At 44.7% G+C, this 14,222-nt stretch overlaps 1 protein-coding gene across 7 annotated transcripts in view; it reads right to left on the bottom strand.

Annotated features, from left to right (window-relative positions):
* The window catches only part of TRANK1 (tetratricopeptide repeat and ankyrin repeat containing 1), an 86,569-nt gene that overhangs the window by 46,826 nt on the left and 25,521 nt on the right, over positions 1 to 14,222 (bottom strand). For 6 of the 7 annotated variants that reach the window (XM_059939161.1, XM_059939159.1, XM_059939164.1 and 3 more), the window contains 7 exons: positions 13,460 to 13,586; positions 11,575 to 11,725; positions 9,043 to 9,161; positions 6,419 to 6,502; positions 5,681 to 5,819; positions 3,790 to 3,921; positions 1,674 to 1,844 (listed from right to left, as the gene is read on the bottom strand). In XM_059939161.1, coding sequence (XP_059795144.1) covers positions 1,674 to 1,844; positions 3,790 to 3,921; positions 5,681 to 5,819; positions 6,419 to 6,502; positions 9,043 to 9,161; positions 11,575 to 11,725; positions 13,460 to 13,586 — 923 coding nt within the window. Of the gene's footprint in view, positions 1 to 1,673; positions 1,845 to 3,789; positions 3,922 to 4,323; positions 5,603 to 5,680; positions 5,820 to 6,418; positions 6,503 to 9,042; positions 9,162 to 11,574; positions 11,726 to 13,459; positions 13,587 to 14,222 lie in introns of those variants that run through there. The other variant, XM_059939165.1, reaches the window with a different exon arrangement.

Raw genomic sequence — 14,222 nt, 5'->3', positions numbered from 1 at the left:
TAACTCACAGAAGAGAGGACAACGGTCTTTAAAAAAATTCTCACCATTCTTAGAGGCCATTCAAGAAGAAGTGGCAAATGTCAATCAAGCACAAGTTGTCACAGATAAGAAACAATCAGAGAACCAGAAAGAGTTCTTAGAAATGAAAACTGAGTTTCCAAATTAAAAAATGCAATAGGCAAGCTGAATTATAAAAGGAAACGCTAAAGTCCTAGTTAAAGATCTCGAAAGAAAACAAGGAGCTAGAAAACATTAGGGAAAGTAGAGAGACATGTTATAAATTCAGGAAGCTCATCCACGTAAAAGTGGTGGCAAAGAGATGCTGGAAGGGAACAAAATGATAGAAAATAATTTCTCTGAGCTAAAAAAAGTTAGATTGAAAGAGGCCAGCAGGTGCCAGGCAAGAAGAATGCCTAAGGACCCACATCTAGACACATCCCAGGGAAATTCCACAACTCTAAGGACAGAAAATTCTAAAAGGGAAAATAAATGAAACTGACATCACTTCTAATCAGTAACGGAGGCTAGAATACAAAGTTGTAAGGAACGAGGTTTTACAGAGTATTTCATAAATCTAAGAGATCCCAGATTGTCAGACACACCAGAAAACGCTGCCATTAAACTGTGACACGTCACTGATTGTGAAACACATTCCAGTTTCAAAGATGGCAAAATGTGGGGGGAAAGTGCAACTGAGGATCGATAAAATACAATGCCTATATGCAGACCAATTCTCAATCTAAGGATAAAGACATTTTCAAAAACACCACGAGTCTACTATGCATATCTCCTCCATGAAAAACTTACTGGGGTTGGTACTTAGCAGAGTAAGAGAAAAATCTAGACAGACAGCGTGAGCCACAAGAGCCACATATGAGCACAAGAACTAAAAGAAGCATAATATATATGTGCTGGGGCTACAGTCTAAACTAAAGTCTAAATAAAGTCTAAAAATATATGTGTGTACATACATATATACACACACATATACAATAATGTGTATGTATATGTTTCATCAAGCCAGGATGCTTAAAGAGTATCACATTTAAACAGCAAAGTTTTCAGGGCATTTGGTGATTCTTTTTTATGGGTCCAACTATGCTACTATTTGTAGAAATCATACTACCATGTAAATGTGATTTAATGGTTTTCAATGTTCAGAATCAATCTATAGATGAAGCACAGAAAACCCAGAGTTAAGGAATAGGATGTAAATGACACAAATAACTTTACTAGACAAAATTCAACAATGAGGGCTGACTTGTTGCACTTTACCTTATACAGCAGTTAGTCCATATATGCTGTCCCAAACTGACAGCTCAAAAAATAGAGCTATAAGTGTAGTTTTAATTGTTAGCTATGGTTGTTTCTGAAAAGTGGGCTTGATTTTTGTTATCTCATGGTCTGTCTGAATTTTTTCTTTCTTACTGTGTGCACGCATGGAAAAAAAAAATCACCCTTACTGCCCAAAGGTAGACTTGCCAAGTTTCCAGAAAGTGGTAGACACTCTCACAGTAAGAGTTGTCTCATTCTATCTTTCAAAAACAGCAAACAAGTTTTCCAAAGATTGTGTGTGGGGGGGTGCTCACTTCCATCTTCATGTACCAAGAAAAGATAAACTGATTTGTACCAGTTTTGCCCCCTCTAAAGAGTTAATTCCCTGGAAACTGTACCTGAGAGGTCCTTAGAACATGCTGCCAGCTTTTCCAAGTGACTGTTGATTTTCTCAATGGCTTTGAACTTCTTGCTCCTCTTCAGGACATCCACGGCGGACTGGGACTGTCCATCCAGCAGAGTGGGGTCTGCCCCAAAGCTCAGGAGCATCTGCACATCGTCTGTTTGTCCTAGAGCAGGCCAAAGTGAGAAGCGGGGGGGCGGTTTGTCATGGTTGCTTCTGTAAGGAGACATCCCCATGAGTGCACTTCCTCCCAGTTCCCGGCCTGAACAGCCCGGGGCAAGGGGACCAGTGTCCCTCTGCTTATAGAAACTGAACTGCTGGCCTTGGGCAATTCAGCCAAGTCCCCAGAGCAAGGAGACCTGTGTGGAGTGTGAAGGACAATAGCTTTTAAGAGGTTCAGAAGTGCACTCCCCTCTACCTTTCTCCCCTCTCCTTGGCAACAAGCAAGGAGAGGGGGAATCTGGTTACTAGGCAACAGTTACAGCTGTAAGGATGACAGCAAGCTGTGACTTCAGATTTCTTTATTCCCTAGAGAGGAAACAGAATATACTTCCAGAAAAAAAGCCTGTCTGGAGACAAGAGAAGAAGTGGCAATTGCTTTTGCATCAGGGTCTTCTTGTCACTGTTTCAACCCTTGCAGCCCCACCTCTGGCTGCCAGGCTCCATTTGCTGCTTTGACATATCTATTTGCCAAGCATCAAGGTGTCTCTGTGATCACAGGTGCAACAGATTTCAGAATGTAACAGGTGTATCCCTGGAGGTACCAAGACTTACGTGAGCACAGAGGGTTAAAGGAATCAATGCCCAATTCCCAGCTTCCGTACCCGTGCTTTCCTAAAATTCACCACCTTAACAAAGCACCTCTACTCCAGGTATCGTCCTGCTGGTGATGTTCTCCTTCCCCATCTCCCCAGTCACAACTGCTCTTCTCCCATTTTACAAAAATAAGACAAAATTAAAAAGTCATACTTCTTACCCATCAAGTACCTCACTGTGATAGGCAGAATTCTTAGACAGGCCCTGAGATTCCCAACCCCTGGTGTACACACACCTTCTCCCAGTTATCCATTTAATACTAATCTAAACTCTGCTATGATGAGACTTTGCAAATGTATTTAAGGTCCCAAAGCAGTGGACCTTAAGATAGGGAGATTATCCTGGCCTGATCACATGAGCCCTAAAGGTCAAAGGTTTAGAGGTCAGAGACAGGAGAGGGCAGAGATTCAAAGTATGAGGAATCTGATGCGCAATAAGTCTTCCCCTGCTGGCTTTGAAGACAGAGGCCACAGGACAAAGAATGTGTGCGATCTGTAGAAGCTGACAGCCAGCAAGAAAACGGGACCTCTGTCCTACACCTACAAGGAACCGGATTCTGCCACAATCATGTGAGCTTGAAGGAAGGCCTGGAACTCCAGATGAGAATGCAGCCTCAGCCAATACCTTGATTACAGTCTCAAGAGACACTGAGCAGAAAACTCAGTCAGATCACGTCAGACTACTAACCTACAGAGTTAGAGTGTCATTTTAAGCCACTAAGTTTACGGTGATTTGTTACATAGTATAGAGACCCCATGCATTTACCAAAGTATTGCCCCAAAGGAGGTGAAAGCTCCTGACCTCCAGAGTATCAACCTAAGGGAAAATTAAGTAGCTGCCAAGCCCCTTTTAAAAGGCACCATGACACATCCTTCTCTCACCTCCCTCCAAAATTATTTTTTTTAACAATTACTTATAGAAAATTTAATATATTTATGTTGCTTTGGTGATCTCTGTAGTAATAATAATTTTGTAATAATTAAATCCAGAAAAAAATTAATGCTTAGAGTCTTAAATCACAGAAAGTTTTTTAAAATTTAAAGCTACATAAGTACTTTTGCTCAAGAAGAGTATCACTGGATAAGACTTTCAAGGATAAAATATATTAGAGTAAACTTCTTTCTGAAAAGCAAACTGAACATATGATCCAAAAAAAAAAGGAATGCATAATTTGATATTTTTGACTATTAAAGCCTGTCCCGGGATGGCACGGGTAAAGCGGTCAGTTGTGTGGGTTCCCTAGCGCCCGAAGTCACGCCACCCACAGCACAGCTCCGAACGGAGCTGCCACTTACGCTTGGTGAGGTACCCTGGGGAGTGGGCGGCAACCACGTGCAGGACGGTACAGCCATCGTTGTCCTTCTGGTTGATGCGACCCCTCCACTCGGGCTTGTGGTCCATTAACCACCTGAACAGATGGTTTTCCCCTAAAGGAATGAGTTACTGATGTCATTTTCAACACACAGAAAAGCTGCAAAGCAAATCACTGTGCACCACACCGAGGGAACCCAAGGGGCATCCAACACACATTGTCACTTGCCACAAACAGGTGTGGGGACACAGAGTTTGTGCACTGGAAGGATGAGTCATATAAAGTTATTCATAGGAAACTTAAGTCAGATTCCCTAGAAGCAGAGCCTGAGACAGGGATTCTTGTACGTGTGATTTATTGACAGAGGGAGAAAGACGGGGAGGGAAGCAGGGCAGGGCAGGGGATGAAGGCAAGCAGAGATGTGGCCTCAGCTGAGTCGGCTTCAGCCTGATCCCACGGGGAGCTGTGGAGCAGGAACTACACTACAGTGCTGACCCACCTTGAGGCAGGGGCTCACCTTTTGTACCCCGGTGTCAATCAATCCAGAGCTACAGAACCGCCTCCAGAGAGGGAGATGGTGCCTATTGGCAAAGAGCAGCTCCCTGGCAAAGGAGGCAGCTGTGGTGCAGCAGGTGGGGCTGGGGGCACTGGTCGTAAAGAGGACCTGGGCAGGGCAACAATCATTACCCCACTACATTACTATCAATAGGACGAAGATTTCAAATTCTTTCCCCAGACTCCTTCCTTGTAGGTCCTGGAAAGCCACATAATTCTGCCAACTCTGTCGACACCATTTGTCACCATGTCAGTTTTCCTCTGAGAGACGAATCGGGGATAAACTTGAAGACTTGATCTCATCCACACCTGCCTCTAACCGCAGGAGCAAACTTAAAAAGTAGACACAGAGAGGAATTGTGACTTTCATACCCAGAGGCACACCTAATTTGAAACTGGGAGGATTGGATCAGAGTGCTTTTAATCAGACTTCATACTTTTACATGTTTTATCCACTGTATAAGAGTGAAACCTTTTATGGATTCTCCAACAGATGAAATGTATAACAACAGGGCAAATCTGGCTGAAGCAGAGATGGGGGCTCAGGTCTTCAAGCCACTGGCCACCCCCCCTCCCATCCTGAGGAGATGCTACAGCCTAGAAGAGGAAGACAGTGTAGACAAGTTCTCTTGGCTCCTTCTGGCTCTAAGATAGTGTGGGTCAGTGTCCAACAGTGAAGCTACATATGCTTAGAAAAGAAAAACAGACTTCTATCTAAAGTGTAAATGTGGATATTATATGTGTGTGTGTTTTAACGATAAAAATATTTTAAAATTCAAATCCTATAGCCAGGTGGTGAAGACTAAAAAAAGAAAAATTATATATACATATATGAAAATAGGATTCCTTTAAAAGAACCACAAGCAAACTGTATCAGCAATAGCCAGTGTTTCCCTTGGGGTTTCCCCCCTCCCACTCCCCACAATAGCTGGTCCTCTAGTCGAGAGGAAATGAACTTGGAAAAAGACCATGGCTGCCTTTGCCACCGGGAGGAGACTCCCTCCACAGCTCCCCTGAGAGCTCTGTCCAGCAAAGGCTGTCTGTCCCAAGTCCCGTCCTTGAATCCCAGGGCTCCACTCTGCTGCCAGGATCTGTCTGAGAACACAGAATCCTTTCAGTGTGGGCCTCTAGCTATGAGGTCCTGGGAGAAAGAAAAATGATGCTGTTTCCCTGCTGCCTTCATTCATCTGAATGATCAAATCGTGAACTATTCAAATCATCTGAATAGTCCACACTCTGGTTTCACTTGAGCTAAGTGCAGTCCCTGAAGTCCGAGCTGGAGGGCAGTGTGGTGGGCGTACCACCAGGAGCGAACTCACGGGCCTGGATGCAGAGGCGCATGAGGGCGTGCAGCGGGTACGGTCCTATGGTCTCGACGCTTGCACCCATGGAGATGAGCCACTGGACTAGCCTGGGCACCTGTTCCATTTTCTCATAAAGTCCAATGAAGACGTATTTCTGGAAAAAAAAAAAAAACACAGGCAGAATTACGGCAGTTGCCATATCAATATGAAACTTCAAACTCCTTTCCCATCAAGTTTGGGGTTCTTTTTCTTCCAGTTTTATTGAGATATAATTTGACATACAGCACTGTATATATTTAAGGTGTACAGCAGAAGGATTTGGCTTACCTACATCGTGAAATGATGACCACAAGTTTAGTCAACATCCACCATCTCACATAGATACAACATTAAATTAAAAGAAGAAAAATTCTTTTTGTGATGAGAGGGCTCAGGATTTGCTCTCTCAACAACTTTCATACAGAACATACAGCCGTGTTCCTTATATTCATCATGTTGTACATGACATCCCTGGGACTTATTTATCATATAACTGGAAGTCGTTACCTTTTGACCGCCCTCATCCAATTTCCCCTTCTCCCACCCCCCCACCCATAAAGTTTAGAATCAGTAAACCCCTGATTAGCTGTGGCCCCAGCCTCAGATTACCATAAATAACAAATTTGCAGTGAGGTAGCTGAAGGGGAAGGTCCCAAACACCACAGGCTGGAAGTGGCCTGACTTGAAACCGTATGTGTCAAGAAGCCACCTTACCTCAAAGAGACTTTTCAGTGATAAATTTGGGACGCGGAGATTTCTCGGTAGCCGGTCTTTTCTCGCTGACAGAAGTAGAAATGACTGATGAAAGGGGAGAAACAGAAAAAGCTGGAACAATAATGGTCTCCACATGGGTTATTAGAACAAAAGTAATCTTGAGCTTTAAAACGCAGAAACAAAAACACAGAACAAGACACCCTCTAGCCCTGTCTCTTTTTTTAAGTCACCTGCCAAGCTCTTCAGCCTGAGCCATGATAACCAAAGTGTCTCTGTCTGGCAAACTTCCTGTTGGTGCTGAGAGCTAAGCTCTCTCCACCTTTCCTCAAAGCCTGCTGAGGACAGGAGCAGCCGATGGCAGGCAGCATTGGGACAGTACAGGGGCAGGGAGGTAAACAAGTAATTTCCTGCAAAGTTCTTAAAGCTTAGCAAGTAGAAGAATCAAATCCTTTTGAAATAGCCCATCCCAATTAATTCTTTAGCACATTACTGCTATTTGGGGTCCATGAGACCCTATCGAGTGGTGTGCTGGGGCAGCTCCTATAAGTGAGAGCTCACTGTGCACATCTCTTCCCAAATCTGAGTCCTCCAGTCGACTTAGCAGCTTGAAATTGGCCATTGAAATCGAGAGAATTTACGCTACAGGAAGTGGCAAATGCCGCAGATCAGGACTTTTTTTTTTTTTCTCAGAAAGTCCGTTGTTAAACCACTGACCCTAAACTGAATCCCAGAGAAGTTAAGCAACTTTCCCTAGGTCACACAGAGAGCAAATCCTGAGAGGCCCCTACTGGGATCATCCAGGTACGCCAGCTGGTCCAGGAGTTCTAGGCTTGGCATGGCCATGACTGGAGACCCAGTCTCAGAATCCACGTCCCTGACGTATGCTCTTGCCGGTGGGCGTGGCACCACAGGAACTCAGTCTATGGCTACATCTTGCTTCCAGCTTCTTTCAGTTTGATGCCCACTCTTAACTGCTCACCCTAAACAGACCCCACTGCCCAGACTCTCCCAGATGACAGGTTCAGGGCTCTGACAATCCTGATGGCTGACCTGGCTTTTATAAGGTGCCTCCGTCTGCAGTGTTTGAAAATGGCCTAGGCTCCACTGCTGGTAGGATACGAGACCACCACCTGGGCTGGATTCCTGGGCCTCCGTGGCTGGGTGATAGCCCGTCAGGAGCTACTGGGCTCCCACTCCCTCCCTCTGCACATAGACTACGGAGCTCTATTCACGCTCATCCCACGTGGGGAAGAGGGGACGTAAAAGGTTCTTTCCTGGGGGCTGTAAATGGAACTATTTTCCTGTTAATGAGGCCTAGGGCCTCCCACTAACAGATCTACCCTAACACTTGGAATCACAGAATTTTAGCACTTTTTAAAATAAAGCTAGAAAGATCTCTTAGTTTACTCATCTTATCGGAAAAGAGAAGATCCCAGATTTCTTGTTAACAGGGCCCCGGATTTCTGATTCCTGGTTCCCCAAGAGTGCAGCCTGCTTTCCGCCCCCTCACTGCCACGTTCTCGAGACTGTAATATGGGGATGTGCTTCTGGGAGCCTGTGGCCAGACTTTAGGGGGTTCCCATGAACTCCCTGAAGCTACACTCGTCATTGTGTGTATGTGTGTGTGCAAAGAGAGTCTCATCGATTTCATTAGATTCCCAATAGCACCCGTGACCTTCTCAAAAACCGAAGAATCCTGTATCCTACAGTCATCCAGCCTTCCTGGGTCCAGAGTCCTTACAGGCTGCCCTGGCTTTTGGTGACTTTTCTGGACTGCCTGGCTTTAAAAAGCCTGCAGGCCCTTTCTAACCAAACTCCCAGCCTGGGCCAGCCCATTCTCAAGAGCGCTTATAGGCTGCCGTCAATGACAGCTACTACTCATTGGGCACTGAGCATACAGGTGCCAGGTGTTATAAAACCCCTTTGGCTCAGTGTCTGGCACACTGTAAACCCTCAATGAACATTATTATCAGGTGCTTTTGGTCCACTATTTCTAATCCTCACCTCAACCGGGAGGGAATAGGTTTATATCCTGCAACTTCCAAATGAGGAAATGAGGCTCAGAGAGGAAGGAATTAGCCCAGACTAGACTGGGGAGGATTTGGATTCACGGAGGCACCTGTGTGGCACTGAAGCCCAGTTTCCACAGTCCACTGGGCTCCTCCATCCTATGGATTCCTGGCTCTGGATTCAGGTCCTACAGCCTTGCTGCTACCTGAGGGTAACAGTCCCTTGAAGTCATACAGCAACCCTCTGAGAAGCACAGGCACGTTATCAGGCCCTGGCTAGCAAATGCCGTATAAAGAGGATTATGAAGACGAATAGGCAATTGTTTATTTCCCTCATTCCACATCACCATTAGTATCTGGACTTTACACTTCCTTGATGACAGTGGAGACACAGCAAAGAGTGAGGCTGCCACAAACTTTTCCTAGCTTAAAAAATGGAAACTGGCGAACTAATATATCTCAGTGACTTTCCATCTTTAATGAGGTTAAAGTTTAAAAGTTACTTTGGCATCAAGATAAGCAAGTACTAAATTATAATCCCCCAGTGCCAGCAGAAAGAAATCATTTAAGCAAGAATGTACTTTCCCCACAAGAGAGCCATCTCCTTTCACTTACATGCAATAATCCTTTCTTTGCCAACTTTTCTATTACAGATTGCCACACTTCAGTTGAGAATCCAGTAGTGAAAATATAATCAAAGCAGGGCAAGAAGCTTTGCAAAACAACAGGGTCACCTGAAAGAAAGTTCCAGAATTTAGAAATTTTAACTTGGGGAAAGTCTAGAACATCTAGGAAAAGGTAGTCCAATTAAGACCACACATAGACAAATGATAAATTTAAGATATCAAAAAGAAAAGAGAACTGGGAATTCCCTGGTGGTCCAGGGGTTAGGACTCCATGCTTGCACTGCACGGGGCAAGGGTTCGGTCCCTGGTCAGGGAACTAAGGTCCTGCAAGCTGCGTGGCACAGCCAAAAAAAAAAAAAAAAAAAAAGGAGGGGCCATATACGGGTGGGGGAGTGGGAGGTACAAACTACTGGGTATAAGATAGACTCAAGGAAGTATTGTACAACATAGGGAATATAGCCAATATTTTGTAATAACTGTAAATGGAAAGTAACCTTTAAAAACTGTATAAAAATTTTTAAAACTTTAAATAAAAAAAGAAGGGCCTTTTCAAAGTATATAAAATCCTATATAATTGAAGTGGTAATCATTTTAAGTTTGAGTGAAAGTCAGTCCCCTAAGGCAGCATAATGTGACCTAACACTCACTTAGCTTCTCTATTTGCCAAGCCCAGTGATGGGTGTTATACTAATCCCTCAAACAAACCAATAAGGCAGTGCCTATTACCTCCATATATGGAGGAGGAAATGGGTGCTTAAGGGAAGTTATAAAACTCACTTCCTTTAAGAAAGGTGACAAATATCATTTTCATCCAACAGTGAGAAACTATGAGAAATGAGATCAAGCTTCGTGGCTTATCGTGCAGCTAGTTCGTGACAAAACCAAGACGGGAACCCAGGTCGAGCAGCTCTTTGAGTCAATTTGCACTCTTTCAAGCTAGTGGCCTTTTGCATTTCATGACCCTGCAAACTCGTGGATGAGAACATCCAAGGCGACAGGTCAGGGGCCAGAATAACATGGCACCTCTTTTAGGATTATCAATTTCCAAAACTGAATAAATAGCAAAACAAACATATATTGTATAAAAAGGATACACAATTTTCATAAATACATTTTTCAAAATTTAGAAATTGGGCCATGGGCATAACATTCATCCTCCAAACAGGTATACTCTGGTAGAAAAGTCTGGGATGCACTACCCTAAGAAATCCTGTTAACTGCCCCCCTCAGGATCCAGATTTCTTAGAGGGGCAGTCACCAAGAGACAGTTGTCTGGAATTCCCATAACTCTAGCCTGGCTTCTGACAGAACAGTGGCTCTTAAAAGACACAGAGGACAATGAAGAAGTGTAGGGAATGGGTCAAGCCATCAGGTTCAGAGGAAAGGGAAGCAGGCTTTAGTCACTGTCGGCAAAAGGCTGACGGGAAAGCTGCGACCCATTAGCACCTGTCTGGACACTTATTTCTCTGCCGGGAGACACAGCTGAGCCCACCTCTAACCCCCTTCCCACCCACTGCCTGACACTGCTCTCTCCCCTTCTCTGTGCCGAACTTGCCAAAAATCTGTAGGATCCCATCCACAGACCACAAAAGTTGCTGCCCCACAATTGCAATGGGAAGAGCTGGATCTATATCAGTTGAGTGTATCGTCAGCAGTAATTTCCCCATTTCGAAGCTGAGAGCATTCTCCAGCAATTCTAACATGTGCCGTTGTTCACATTCTACCATCTCTAGAATCGGGGCGTGTGCTGCTATCAACGCTGTCTCAACGGCAGAACATAAATTAGTGGCGCATCTTGAATTAGTGCAATCTTAAATTTGACCAAACACAGTATTTGGAAACAACAGCCTGACCACTGGCAGAACTTTAGACTGCGCTGTGATAACCAGGGAAAGAGCTCCTTGGTCCCTGGCAGGGAGCATATTACATTGTGTTTCATAACTGTCTATTTTTGCCAATTCCAGGCCACTGACAAAGCCGTCTCACGGGTCAGGTCTTCAGACTAATAACCCAATAAGTGATGCAAACCGCCACCCTCCGCCCAACCCGGTGTGTCCCTCGTAGACTGTCAGCTTCCACAGGCCCCTCCCTCAGCCTTTTCAGATTGTTTTCATAGCAAACAGGAACATTTTCTTGACACACTGGAGAGATACATGCAAAAATCACGTAAAACACGTAGTATAAGTAGGGAAATCCCTATGGCTAGCAACACAGAAAACTTAATAAGTCTGAAACAAAACTGGAAAATTGGGACAGCTTTAAGTGATTTGTGCAAAAAGACCCAGTTGTTTTCACAAAGGCCCCAGTCAACAAAGCTTCCCATGTGCTTTCTAGTGTAAAAACCAGTTTCATTCAAGCTACATAAATAAGCCACAAAGAAAAACACCCAAAAAAAAAAAAAAAAAAGAAAAACACCCTGTAATTATCTCCCCAGAAATCTGAGTCCCCAGGAGGCTTTCAAAGAAATCACAAGCACTTTAAAAGAAAGAAAGAGGGCGGGCCTCCCCCAGTCCTGACTTACTGCCCATCGTGGTGAAGACCCCCACCAAGAAATCAGCAAACTGGGTCTGGTCCTGGTTGACTTGCACGAGTCGCAGACCCTTGAAAAACATGTGAGCAGCTTCATAAGGCTTGAGCAACTGCAGCAAGGAATAACCAGCTCGATAGTATCCCTGCAACGAAGAAAAGCAAAACCGTAACACACCCGCATCTCTTCTGACCTGCTGCTGAAGGCAAGATTGAGGCTGTGAGGAAACAGACTGCAGGAGTCTGACTTCTAGGTACATACAGATTTCTAACAAGCTCTGGATACAGGATTTCCACATTGCTCCTGCCATTTTTTAACTGGCAAGAAAATAATCCCTTTCGAGTCCGTGACATGTACAGCATCTAACATAGGACCCAGAGAGAGGGAGCGGGCCTGGTTCCAATGACATGTGCGGTTTATGTATTCATGCCTCAAATCGCAGCCTGGCCAAGAAGGGAGGAATGAAACCAATCCTATGAATACAGTGTTCTGGAAAAGAATGAGATGTCATGTCAGCACAGGAGTTGTTCCCTGCTCCTTTCAATCAAAGTAAACACAATTTCCAATGGTAATGGCAAGCACTGAGGTTTACCCAGCCCCACATTATAGGCAACATACACCAGAGGCCAAAAAATTTTTTTGGTTTCTGGAGAGAGAGGAAAATTACAATGATTAATACAAGAAAATGGTCAGTTTTGCCTGTATACAAACTGTCAAACTCTTGAGAAGGAACAAAATGATTAGTACTGCTTTCCCCACTTTAACCATCAAAATGAATCAGTATCAAGAGCTACCAAAACAATTTTCTGTCTAAGATAACACAAGGTGTTCACCAACTGGGTTCATAAAAAAGCAAGCACCTGAAATTCCACTTAATACCAAATCTCTGATTATTTACTGATTTGTTTCCACCGTCATTTAAAAGTCTAAAACAGTAGATAACAATCAGAAAAAGGAAAGAAAAAAAGGTGTTTTTTTTTTTTCCCCCCCCCAACCAAGCAAGCTGGTACAGAATTTCCCATTTCTTTGCCTTCCTCAGTTCTAAGTTTCACCTTTTATTTTGGAGGGAGGGGAAGGGGATCAGAATACATCACCCCAAAATGTGACACTTTGGCATAAGGATTCTTTTGAGCTGAAGGCATCTGAGATTCAACAGATGCAGAAAGAAGCCTTCCTGGGACTTCCCTGGTGGCACAGTGGTTAAGACTCCACACTCCCAATGCAGGGGGCTGGGGTTCGATCCCTGGTTAGGTAACTAGATCCCACATGCATGCCACAACTAAGAGTTCGCATGCCACAACTAAGAGTTCACGTGCCACAACTAAGGAGCCCACCTGCCACAACTAAGGAGCCCACGTGCCGCAACTAAGGAGCCCGCCTGCTGCAACTAAAGACCCAGCACAACCAAATAAATAAATAAGAAAGAAAGAAAGAAAGAAAGAAAGAAAGGAGCCTTCCTGGAGCCTCCCTTCTCTGATTAGAAGCAGAAACTCCAAGAAATAAAGATTGCTATAAATCCCCTCTCCCGGAGAATTCTTATGGCCACAAAGAAGATAGTGAAACTTGCAAACTGCAAAGAACATGAACAGACTACGAATATTGGTGCAACTACATCAGAACAAAATGAGCTCCACCAGGATCTCCACTGGACTCCATCTGCCAAAAGGCCCGGCTCCGCTCTCCCCTGCAAATGCCTTTCAACACTTGGCCACCATCCTTCTTGCTCTTCTCCAGATACAGCACGCATGCTCTGTGCACATCTGTCTTAAGTGCAAAGAGAGTTGAATGAGAAGCACTCCTAGCATTTCCATTTTAAAAAGAAGGAAGGGAAGGAGGCAGAGGAAGAGGCAGCAGCCGCAGTGTCTGGCGGTCACCATACCTTCACGTAGGTTGGATCCCACTGGAGACACTCCTTGGCGGCCACGTAGGCCTCGTTCCATTTCCCGAGGCTGTAAAACGCATTGGATTTGTTGCACAGCAGCACAGCCAAGTCCCTGGAGGAAACCCTGTGAGAAAGGACCAACTGGTGGTCGGTAAATAGTTCTTTCATCCTGCAAATACAGAACCTTGAAGGCCACCATTCTGGTGTTGGTTGCTGCCATCGTGATAGGGTTTCAGCAGGAAGTGTCCCAATGATGCCTATGACACCTGACCCTCATAGCCTGGAAAGCCTGGGATGTTTGCTATGCCCCAGTCTCCCTTCCTCACTCCCAAATCCTGTTCCTATCTTTTCGTGACAAATGTTCTCAACACCTTGGGTCTACCTCCTACTGATCTCCACAGGTCTTTTTATCCTTTAGAGACCATTGGAGAAGATGCTACGAAAGGACGCAGAGGATGGGCGTTCCCACCGAGCCCTTGCAGAGAATAGACTCCGTGGGAGCCACCCCACATGCACGGAGGCAGAGCTCATCAGAACACATGACCACACTGTCCCCACGGGCCCTGCGAAAGATGCAGGATGAACACTGTTCTACTACCTAGGCAGGGCCACCCAAATGCGTGCAGGACCCGGGGTCAGAGTGCAAAAGGAGGCCCTCACACCATGTGGCTAACCCCTGTCCGATACAGTAGCCACAGGCCATGTGTAGCCATTTAAATTAAAATTAATTAAAATTAAATAAAATTTAAAATTCAGTACC

The sequence above is a fragment of the Balaenoptera ricei genome, chromosome 11 (assembly GCF_028023285.1).
Source record: "Balaenoptera ricei isolate mBalRic1 chromosome 11, mBalRic1.hap2, whole genome shotgun sequence".
Taxonomy (NCBI): Eukaryota; Metazoa; Chordata; class Mammalia; order Artiodactyla; family Balaenopteridae; genus Balaenoptera; species Balaenoptera ricei.
This window is presented reverse-complemented; position numbering and strand designations above follow the sequence as displayed.